At 37.7% G+C, this 12,481-nt stretch overlaps 1 protein-coding gene across 1 annotated transcript in view; it reads left to right on the forward strand.

The window, feature by feature from the left end:
* Positions 1-12,481, forward strand: part of PKHD1 (PKHD1 ciliary IPT domain containing fibrocystin/polyductin) — a gene marked incomplete at both ends in the record, with an annotated part of 196,628 nt that overhangs the window by 94,577 nt on the left and 89,570 nt on the right. Inside the window, one exon of the mRNA XM_081342989.1 lies at positions 10,577-10,727. Within this exon, the coding sequence (XP_081199115.1) occupies positions 10,577-10,727 (151 nt within the window). The remainder of the gene's footprint in view (positions 1-10,576; positions 10,728-12,481) is intronic.

A 12,481-nucleotide genomic window follows, 5' to 3' on the forward strand; every position in this document is an offset into this window, starting at 1 on the left:
CTTCCTTTTGGGTAAGGCCTTACCCAGAGCAGGATGCATTTAGAATGATCACTGATGACAGTAGTCCTTGTCATCTCTAGATTAGATTACTGTAACTCATTCAATATGGGACTGCCCTTGAAGACTACCTGGAAACTTCAGCTGATCTAGAATGTAGGAATATTCATGCTCATTGGTCAGTCGTGATATTGCTGGATTACACTTCTGCTGCAGGAGCTAAACTGGTTATCAATAGGTGTCCAAGTATTGGGGAATGCGTGCTAAGAGGCAAAGCAGAAGGGGGCCTCTGTTTCTGCTTTCCCCCTTAAAAAAAAACAATCACTTTCTCTGTAAGGCAATGACTTCCATCTTCACGGCCTTCTAGAAGTAGGTAAAAACATAGCTCTTTCATAAGGCCTTTGGTGGTTAATTTCAACCACCACAGCCATAATCTATAAATGTTTATTTATTTGTTTATTTATTAATCAAAATTGTATGGCTGCCCATCTCACAAAAAAACAACTCTGGGTGGTGTACCACAATCAGAAAAAATAACACATATACAGTGCAACAATCATTGTAAAAATGTAAGAATCAATATTAAAAGCTAAACATTGTTATTATTAAAAGCAAAAATATGTTGTTGTTAGTTCCAAAGTCATGTCCAACCCATTGTGACCCCATGGACAACTTCCATCTCCCTTGATTCAAATATTACGTGTAGGAATGAAGGGAGATACAGTTGAGGATTTAAAGGCGCTGCTATGGAAGCCTGTTTGGCACAAAAAGAAAGCCAGAGTTAGACTTTAAAAAATGATTTTGTTTTTGTCTTTCTTTTATCTATAATGGAAGAGCCTAAAATTTTACTTAATGGGTCAAGGGGAGACTTTAAAATATATTATTTGATTTAATATTTAGGATTTAGACTTATAAGAGAAATTAAAATTATCTAGTAGAATATAGTTCTGAATTATAATATGGAAGTTGGATTGAGATAATAAAGGATATTTTATTAGTAAGTGATGAGGTACTAGGATGATAAACAGATTATATTTGTGAAATATATTTGTGAAATAAAATAAGAATGTATTTAATTATGCAATATGTGCGTCTTAGATATGATAATTATTATGTAATGAAACAGGGGAAATTTGGGCTACCCGAAACTTAAATACTATGGATCTTAAAGGCTAAATTGGAGCACTGTAATTGAAAATGGGTAAAATCTTAAAAACAGGACAACAACATCATCATCATCATCATCATCATCATCATCATCATCATCATCATCATCATCAAGTTGGAAGGGACCTTGGAGGTCATCTAGTCCAACCCCCTGCTCAGGCAGGAAACCCTATACCATTTCAGGCAAATGGCTGTCCAGTCTCTTCTTAAAAACCTCCAGTGTTGGAGCATTCACCACTTCTGGAGGCAGGTTGTTCCACTGGTTAATTGTTCTAACTGTCAGGAAGTTTCTCCTTAGTTCTAGGTTGCTTCTCTCCTTGACTAGTTTCCATCCGTTGCTTCTTGTCCTGCTTTCAGGTGCTTTGGAGAATAGCTTGACTCTCTCTTCTTTGTGGCAGCCCCTGAGATATTGGAACACTGCTATCATGTCACCCCTCACCCTCCTCTTCATTAAACTACACATACCCAATTCCAGCAACCGTTCCCTATATGTTTTAGCCTCCAGCCCCCTAATCATCTTTGTTGCTCTTCTCTGTACTCTGTACTCTGTACATGATAACTATAACTAAAAATAGACTGATAAATACTTTAACTGATATTGTTATAACTAGTAATGTATTAACTTGATTGTGATATAGTAACTATGGGAAACAGAGAGGGAATTTTTAGATGATTTAACCTGAGATAGGCACAAATGATTTTGTTACTGGACTATTGTTTACCCAATCACTACGTTGCTTTCTAAACACTTTGATATTTTGATGTAAAATTGGAAAATTAATAAAACTTGTTTTAAAAAAAGAAAGAAAAAATAACACATATACAGTGCAACAATCATTGTAAAAATGTAAGAATCAATATTAAAAGTTAAACATTGTTATTATTAAAAGCAAAAATATGTTGTTGTTGTTAGTTACAAAGTCATGTCCAACCCATCGCGACCCCATCGACAACGTTCCTCCAGGCCTTCCTGTCCTCTACCATCTTCTGGAGTCCATTTAGGCTCACGCCTACTGCTTCAGTGACTCCATCCAGCCACCTCATTCTCTGTCGTCCCCTTCTTCTCTTGCCCTCAACCTTCTCCAGTGATTCCTTCCTTCTCATTAGGTGGCCAAAGTAAAAATATGTAAACCCCAGCAAAGAGAGAAGGAGTATATCTATCTCAGTAGTGGAACCATCTAGAACTATCACTGGTTCCTTGGGACTTTAAGAACATCAAGAGGGTGGAATTAATCTAATTTTGGGTGAAAGAATGTTCCATAAGAGTGCACCATGGTAGAAAAAATCTGCTACCTGGGTCCCACCAAATGTACATCTCTAGATGGTGGTACCTGTGGCATATCAGATCTAATGGGGCAAGCTGAGGTAACTGAGGAGGTGTGATCCTTCAGATAACCTTGTTTCATGCCATGAAGGACTTTAAAGATTAAAAACCAGGACCTTGAACTGGATCCAGAGGCAAACTGACAACCAGTGCAGCTCGCAGAGATGTGACATGAGCAACTCTTTCTGTTTTTGGGACTTTGGTACTCAGTTCATTCCCTTCATTTTAATAAACTCCAGAAGCCCTGTTCTAGTAATAAATACTCTTAAGTGATTAACTATTGGAAAAACAATCTTCTCACAAAAAGCTACTAAAACTAATGTTGGCTTTAAGTGCTTTTGGACATCAAAAATACATTTGTGTGTTTTTTCATATGCTCTGCACATTCTCTCTCTCTCTCTCATAGATGCATGACTTCCTTTATGATATCATCTGAATGTCTCACATATATCTTTTTCTATTCAATTGTACATTTTGCCCAGTTGTGCTGAGAGCAGGTAGGGACTTCATAGCAGCTCATGCACCCAAAGCCAACTGCTGGCTTACTGGAGATTAATATTAATGCCTGCATTATCTAATTCTGCAATTCTGCTTCTTGTTTGATGAAACAGGGGAAGCAGCAGGGAAAAAAATGATTTTCTTTAAAGCAGGAACAAGAGTCCTGAAATAGTCCTGTACTGACATCATTTCTCCCTCATATCAATGTTATGATTATGTTTCCGTGTAGCAAAGTTAACTACTAAAACTCTTTTCCATTGAACTGTTTTCATAATGTATATGATTTGGTTCAAATCTTACCTATTTGGTCCTGAATGTTTTGCACTGATATGCATTGATTGAACTCATGTGCTTGCCAATTAATTAAAATTAATTAAAAAAAATAAAAAAATACTTTCTTTAGGTAATTGTTTTATTTTGTACATGCTAGTTTGATTTCAATCTAAGAAATAAAATCTGCAGCAAAATGTCTGTGGCTCGGTTAGCATTAAAAATTATCCTAATTAAATGAAACCTTGAAGGAAGAATGAAATGCAAGAGAGAATATTTGACTTCACAGAATAATATATGAATGGAAAAATCTATTTTATAGTGTGGGCAGATATTTATGTTATATATATCAGTATAACAAAATTATTAGGACATTTCCTTACTAACTAAAGAAAGACAACCTCAAACTTTCTTCCGTCTTTCCTTCTTTCTGTCCACAAAACATTTTTTGTTCTATTATCTATAAACAGCAGAATTATTTCTTATAAGTGAGCACTCGTGGTCAAGGTCTCAAACGCACACAGATAAAAAGTAGAAAAAATATATTTATTCATTGAATTCACTAATCCATTATACTATATTTCATGAACTTGCTTTTTAATATTTGCTTATTTATTGTCTTTTTAGCCAAGAACGATGTTCAGTCTGGCTAATGAGATCAAAAGCAAACAGGGAGACAACTAGAAATCCAAGACACATAAAATATATTAATAAAATAGAGTAGCTCTTTACTTCTTATATTTCATAGACCTACCTAAGGAACGCTCAGTATTAATTTGGCTTTCTGCTTTTTAAAGGAGGGCAGTGTATGGAACACAGTTACTGCATATTTTTAAAGAAGTAGTTGTTCATTATGTCACATAAATGATTTGATTTGGATTAAAAATAAGATGTTTTAAATCAAGATTCTTGAAAAGCTGGTAGCTGGGTGATTCCAGAAATTTTCAGGACACACATATTATCTTAAGACTATATCAGTCTGACTTCAGATTTGAGATTTGTTGGAATAGATAATCTTTGGGCTCTTTTATGTGGCTACATCAGTGTGCATTCCTGACCTCTGAACTCTGTTCTACCTCAACAGTGAGGATGGTGATTGCTGTTTTTCTTTATAGCTTTAATGTGAGACAACTGACATGGATTCACCTGGCTCAGTTAGTTAGCATTGCAAATCCAGGGGTACTGACAATAGCTCACGACTTACTGGCCACAAGGGGTCAGTATGCAAAAGGGCATCTTTGCAGAAAAATAAGAAGCATGTGTCTGGAGGAGTTGGAAGGATCTAAATTTGCATACAAATCATATATATTACAAATAGATTTTAGTAGATAAACCAGCTCTAATTTTAAAATTAAGTTAAATTAAGTTACTAAGCTATGGCATATGAAGGAAAAAACTTAAAAAAGCAAGCAGATAGTAATTTTGTGATAAATTGCGTACAAGATATAATCTGCATAACTCTGAAAAGTAACAGGCAAGAAACTATTTGTAAGGTCAGGAGGAGGAAAAAATGAAAGTGCTTCATTTGCAACGGCTCAATTCAACTGCAAACCATTTGTCCTAGGAAAATGGTTCAAGAATGCAAGACTGCATTCTAAAGACAATGGCTCATCAGTCAGAGCTGTATAGGAAATGGCCAAGGAGCAGTCAATAGCAGAGCAGCACAGTCACCAAGTCATGTGTGTTTCTTTTGTTTTTTGCAACTTCTTTCTTTTTAATGTTCTCATAAAGGCTTTGCTGGAATCCTATACTGTCCTTATGTCGATGTCTTTATTAAGATTATTTTTTTTAAAAAAAATAATTTCTTGTTACAGTCCTCCATGATTGATTCCTTTTGTAACAAAGTTTCATTTAGCCTCCATCTATAAGTGCTAACTCTTCTCTTATATGTTAAAGTCACTGGGTTATGATCTGAAAAAGTCTTTGGCAATATCTCCATTTTAGTATTGCACCTAACCTGCATTTTAGAAATCCAAAAGATTTCTATTTGAGAAAGCTCTGTGTCTTTCAGGAAAAAAGTGCATTTGTTACAGTCACCATCATCTCCTGCTGAAATAGATTCTTATTCCAAGTTATTATAACTCAGTGTTTGATCCTTTTTTTCTTCTACATGTTTACTGTAAGCAAATTTTATCTTTTCAAATAATGAAATACCTTATTTCTTTTTTGAGCAGCACTCTCCCCATAGCAGTTTTCCAGTATCTGAGGGGCTGCCACAAGGCAGAGGGGGGCAAGTTGTTCACCAAAGCAGCAGAGGGAAGGATGAGAAACAATGGTTGGAAACTGATCAAAGAGAGAAGCAACCTGGAATTAAGGAGAAACTTCCTGACAGTGAGGACAATCAACCAGTGGAACAGCTTACCTTCAGAAATCATGGGCGCTCCATCACTGGAGATTTTTAAGAAGAGACTAGACAGTCACTTGTCTGAGATGGTATAGTTCCTCCTGCTTGAGCAGGGGGCTGGACGAGAAGACCACCAAGGTCCCTTCCAGTTCTATTCTATTCTATTCTATTCTATTCTATTCTATTCTATTCTATTCTATTCTATTCTATTCTATTCTATTCTATTCTATTCTATTCTATTCTATTCTATTCTATTCTATTCTATTCTATTCTATTCTATTCTATTCTATTCTAATGTTCCACATTAGATCTTTAAAATCCATATTTACGTTGCAAACTTAGAAAAGTCTATACCTGCAGCACCCAATGTGGTAATTTCTTCCACAGTCTCTTCCTCTGTTTCCTGTGTAGCTCCTTTCTTTTGATCCCCTTCCATCTCTCCCAATTCTTCCTTAAGTCTTTCAAGGAAATCTCTCACATTTTGGACTAAGTTAAATTGAAATCTCTGCTAGGTAAAGGTAAAGGTAAAGGTTCCCCCGCACGCACGTGCTAGTCGTTTCCGACTCTAGGGGCCGGTGCTCATCTCCGTTTCAAAGCCGAAGAGCCAGCGCTTGTCCGAGGACGTCTCCGTGGTCATGTGGCCAGCATGACTAGACGCCAAAGGCGCACGGAACGCTGTTATCTTCCCACCGTAGTGGTCCCTATTTTTCTACTAGCATTTTTACGTGCTTTCGAACTGCTAGGTTGGCAGAAGCTGGGACGAGTAACAGGCGCTTACTCTGTTACGCGGCACTCGGGATTCGACCCGCCAAACTGCCGACCTTCTGATCGACAAGCTCAGCGTCCTAACCCACTGAGCCACCGCGTCCCTGAAATCTCTGCTAGTTAAGTTAAAACCAGTCATTCCAATTTATCCCAATGAAATGGTATCTTTTTCTGTTTTGAGTTGACAGTCAAGAAGGTGAATTCCTTTCTCTTATGGAATATTCTGATAAGCATTTCTTAAAGTAAAATTACATCTGAATTATTAATACTTAACTTAATATTAAAATGTTGTTCTAGAACTTGGTCTCTTATCTTCTTCCTGACAAAGTGCATAAAATTCTTACTATGCTTCTTACCTTTGTATATCTTACACTAATTATGTATACTTTGTCTGCAGCTGTATCTCATTTCCAAAAATTGGTAAGGATTCAACAACACACTCCCTAATATTTTTACCAGATTTCTTCAAACTTGGGCAGATTTTTTCCTGTCTTAATTCCAGCAGAGCCATGTTATCTAAATCTTTTCCAAATTTATTTATTATTTGCCTTATTTTCCAAATTTCCTAGTTTCTTCCCCTTTAATTTATTTAATCTTTCCACTTTTTAAATTATATAATTTTCAAACTTTTATACATCTTTTCTTCCATATTGCAAATCTTTCCTCTGTTTCTTCAAGTGTCACCAAATCTCTCTTGACAGACTTCGTCATTGATGCTATAATATTCTTTTGCAATTCCTAATTCTTATTTTTAATTTATAATGAAAAAGGGGGAAGTAAAAAGTAAATTATGACATTTTTCCCCTTCTTTCTTTGTACCCTTATCTCTTTGGTCCCATTTAGCATTCCTGTTGTGATTCAGGGTCAGCCTGTGGGTTCGGCAGTTGGGTTGGACGACTCAGAGGAGGAGGGGGGTGTTGAAGACCTTGCTGAGGGGGTTGACGATCTTGCTGATGATAGCCCTCAGGCAGGCCCCTCCCACTTGGTCACCATGGAGACCCAGCTGTGTGAGCCTGACAGTGTGGATGAAGATGACCCACAGCTGGCCCTGTTCAGGGACGCCCGACGCAGGAGGCAGTCAAGTAGGAGTAAACAGAGGAAGGCAGTGGGGCTTCTCGGAAGGAGGCAAAGAGAAGCCACGCCCTGAACTCTTTATAAAGGGAATGTGTGGGGAGGGCTGGTTTGCTGAAAGCAACCGCTCAGATAGTGTTTCAAAGCTCCTGTATCTTGGTTCGTGTCTTGTTTGTTTTTGTAGTAAATAATTTGGCAGACGTCATTCCAGCCTCTTGCCATTTGTAAAGGGGTTGCCTTTTCTGCGGGGCTGGTAGCAGGCTGGTACAGAACAATTCCATAGTTCTACAGTCACACAATCCTGCATAACTTATTCATATCTCTGTTTAATAAAATCAGCCAATCATCTCTTTTAGAAAATTTAAACAGTAGTTCATTCCCACGGAGGTATGTCTTATTTATTTAATTAATTCAAAAATAGTTTATAATAAACAATATTCCCAATTCAACTGCTCACTTAATCTCTTTTAAACTTTTATACTTCAAATCTGTTGTAAGTTTTTTTTCCCCTATTAGTTGCTTTTAAGTCCTTACAGTTATTTCTTTAGTTTTTATTTTAATCTTGCTCTGGGCAAAAGAAAAACTCATAGGTCATTTAGTTGCTTTATTGCTTCAAAGATCTTTATAACATTTAGAGTATTTGTAATCCAAAGTGGACTAGTAAGTGGAGCTTTGGGCAAACCAAGTGCCCTTAATGCATGCTCTACATGAGGCTCTAAGCTTGAGAGACTTTGAGAGACTTTGCTGGCCAGAACCTTGTAGCTGCTCATCTCCACCATAATGCTATCTCTCCTTTTTATTTGCTACAAATCCTCACTGGAAATACCCAAATGAACATTTTCAGGCAAAAATAATAGACTTAGATCAACATCTAAAATGAAATTCTCAGGTGTTACGTTGACTCCTTTTAACTTGCTCAGTAATGTAGTTTTGCTTAAAGTAGCATCTCGTGTCACACATTCTTGTGATAAGCATCCTTTACAAAGTTATATTTCATTAACAGGATAAAGCTTATAAAATGTTTGTGTCCACTGTATAGCAGTCATTTTTTTTAGTGAAAAAATCTCTTTCAAGTTATTTCAAAATTTCATGAAATCACATCTGACGAAAGCTTTGAAAAGGGATAAGCCATCTGTCTGAACATATAAGTCAACAACAAAGAGATATTTGGGAGTTTTCCAGTATCTCTTGGCACTTAAGAGGTCTGCAATCATGTCCTCCTTTTCACATAAGAGTCAACTGTCAAACTCTGCAAGGCTGGCAAGCGCAAAATACAAAAACCAGTTGGATTTCTGGAAAGACCTTTATTGCTGGTAGGGTAATAGAATTTTGTAACAAATTATCCTGGACAATGTATACCTAGACTAATTTAGGCAGAGTTATTCTGAGTCTCTTTCTCATAGTCTCCCCCTCCTACCAAATCTTCTTAACAGCTCTGCTTGTCCTTTTACAGCAGACATGTCAAACAAGATCCAGCCCGCGAAGTGGTTTCATGTGGCCCGCGAAGCCATCCTGGAAACAGTGAGGGAACGGCCCCCACTGCCTTGGCCCTGGCCCAGAGACCCTCCTTCTGCCAGAGACCCTCAGATCTGTCCCACTCCTGCCCAGGCCCCCATAGGCACCCTTGATGCGAACGATGTACAGCTGGCCACACCCACCCAGTAGGCCATACGCACTCTAGCCATGCCCACCCAGTAGGCCACGCCCACCCAGGCCATACCCACCCAGCCCTCTGAGGGCAACCACAATGGTGATGCGGCCCTCAATGAAATTGAGTTTGACACCCCTGTTTTACAGTAAAGTCTTGCTACCTCTTTGTGTTCAAAAGTCTGTTAAGTCAGTCATGGTCAGAGTTCTCTTCTTTTTCTCTGCATTTACACAAGCCCTTAGTCAACACAGCCACTTTCTTCGGGTACTCTTGACTGACACACAGATATTCTCAGAGTAGTATTATAACCATGAAACTTTCTGTCTTCAGGAAGAAAATCTTTCCATTCTCCACCCAAGTTGTTTCATTTCTCTGTTTCAGTTTCTTGTGGCCAACCAAAACTAGGAAAAGACAAGGTAGATTAGCCCTCAAAGTAGTAATGTTTGGGGGGATATTTCTTAAAAAAGATGTTACAGAGCACATGGAGGCACAAACAACTGCACTTGTCTGCTTCCAAGCAACCAGATCTTTCCCTGGGATTGCATGGCTTTGAATCCAAAGCACTGCAGAGTTTCCCTCAGGCTATGGATGAAATATATAACAGACCGATGAAGTTTTAGACTTCCTCCCTATCTACCTTCTGTAATATGCAAGCATGCTGCATGCACATGTGCATCTTTCTTTCCTCTGCTTAGTTTTCTTTTCATTCTTAGTTTCATCTTTCCCACCAAATAAAATTGTGTTGGCATTTGTGATGCTACCTGTGTGAAGCTCGATTTTTCTTCAGTTGTGCTTTCTGGCTTTTCCCATTTTAATAGGATTTTAAATGGTGTGATGTTAAGAAGGTCGATGCCTCTATAATGGAAATCTGCAGATACTACATTAATAATAGAAATGATGGACATGTGCCTGTCCTCATAATTTTGTCTGTGCTTGGAGATCTCCACTGGAGGTCCTGTTCCAATGCCATGACTGGATGGGTGGCTATTTGATAGCAGTTTATTTTAGCTGTATTTATGCAACTATGGAGCGCCTTCCTTAGAAAAGTCTTCCTAGTTCCTATTTGGTTGATTTTTATTTATTATTCAGTTTGGTTAGCCACCCATCCCAAGCTAGTCATTTTTAAAATTTTCTCACACCCAGTAAATTGTTATATATTTGGTTGACCAGACGTTTTTTAAGATTGTTTATTGGAAATTATTTCATCTCCATTTAAACCATTTACATCCTTGTTTGTGTTTAGACTTCATTCTTGTAAATTGCCTTTGAGGTTGCTCCTGATTTGTTTGTTCAATTGGAGGTTATTGAATTTGACGAACATAAGGTCATATTTTGCCACAAGTTGATTCATAAGCTAAAAAAACCAAAATGAGGTACTCAAATCCAAGCAGACGTGTAATTTAAGGATTACATGATCTGTCCATGTGTTATTTTTTTCACCACAAAATTTGTGTTGCTAATGGATTTGATTTCTGTTTCATTTTAGAACACCCTTCAAATTCAATTTTGTGGACGATGGTCAAAAAACGTGACCTGGTTAAATGGACATCCACCACAAGATGGCGATAATGTCATAGTAGAAAGAGGACATATTTTACTATTGGATACTAACACAAGCATTCTTAATATGCTTCATGTCAAAGGTTTGACTTTTTTTTATCAATCTTTTTTTCAGGTGAAGAAATTTCATTGTTAAGAGAAACCTGAAGGAGAACACTAATACATACTAAATATATAAAGCACTGGGAAAATGCTTTCTTGCTAAACTTTACTAAATTATATTTATTTGCCATTCCTACCTGTCTGTATACACTCAGATCCAGCCACAGGCAAAGTAACAAATTCAGCAGTACCAAAAGTAGGAAAAAAGTATCCTGCCTCCTTGGAATTATTCAATACTTTCTTATTAACATCTTTGCACACTTACATACAAAGATGTATTATTACTGCTATAGTAATAACAATAACATTATTGTACAACAACAACAACAACAACAACAACAACAACAACAACAATAATAATAATAATAATAATAATAATAATAATAATAATAATAATAATAATAATAATAATAATAATAAGTTGGAAGGGACCTTGGAGGTCATCTAGTCCAACCCCCTGCTCAGGCAGGAAACCCTATACCATTTCAGGCAAATGGCTGTCCAGTCTCTTCTTAAAAACTTCCAGTGTTGGAGCATTCACACCTTCTGGAGGCAGGTTGTTCCACTGGTTAATTGTTCTAACTGTCAGGAAGTTTCTCCTTAGTTCTAAGCTGCTTCTCTCCTTGACTAGTTTCCATCCATTGCTTCTTGTCCTGCTTTCAGGTGCTTTGGAGAATAGCTTGACTCCCTCTTCTTTGTGGCAGACCCTGAGATATTGGAACACTGCTATCATGTCACCCCTCACCCTTCTCTTCGTTAAACTACACATACCCAATTCCAGCAACCGTTCCCTATATGTTTTAGCCTCCAGTGCCCCAATCATCTTTGTTGCTCTTCTCTGTACTCTTTCTAGAGTCTCGACATCTTTTTTACATCGTGGTGACCAAAACTGGATGCAGTATTCCAGGTGTGGCCTTACCAAGGCATTGTAAAGTGGCATTAACACTTCATGTGATCTTGATTCTATCCCTCTGTTAGTACAGCCTAGCACTATGTTGGCTTTTTTGGCAGCTGCAGCACATTGCTGGCTCATATTGAAGTGATTGTCTACTAGGACTCTGAGATCCCTCTCACAGTTACTACTATTGAGCAAGGTACCACCTATGCTATACCTGTGCATTTGATTTTTCCTGCTTAAATGTAGAACCTTACTTTTTTCACCATTGAATTTCATTTTGTTAGATAGCGTCCAGTGTTTGAGTCTGTCCAGATCCTCCTGTATTTTAAGCCTATCTTCTGGAGTATTGGCTATTCCTGCCAGCTTGGTGTCATCTGCAAATTTGATGAGTTCCCCATCTATCCCCTCATCCAAATCGTTGATGAAGATGTTGAAGAGCACTGGGCCCAGAACAGAGCCCTGGGGCATCCCACTACACACTTCCTTCCATGTAGATGCGGTTCCATTGAGGACCACATGCAGAGTATGGCCTTTCAGCCAGCTACAAATCCATCTGGTGGAGATGCTATCTAACCCACATTTTTCTATCTTATCAAGTAGTAGGTTGTGATCTACTTTATCAAATGCCTTACTGAAGTCCAAGTAAATTATATCTACAGCATTCCTCTGGTCCACTAATTTTGTCACTTGGTCAAAGAATGCAATAAGATTTGTCTGGCATGATCTGTTTTTGACAAGCCCATGTTGACTTTTAGTGATGACTTTGTTTGCATCAGGGTGTTCGCTGATTTGTTGTTTGGTTATCTTTTCTAAAATTTTCCCAGGTATTGAGGTCAG

This window comes from Vipera berus (assembly GCF_964194415.1).
Source record: "Vipera berus genome assembly, chromosome: 1".
Lineage (NCBI taxonomy): Eukaryota > Metazoa > Chordata > Lepidosauria > Squamata > Viperidae > Vipera > Vipera berus.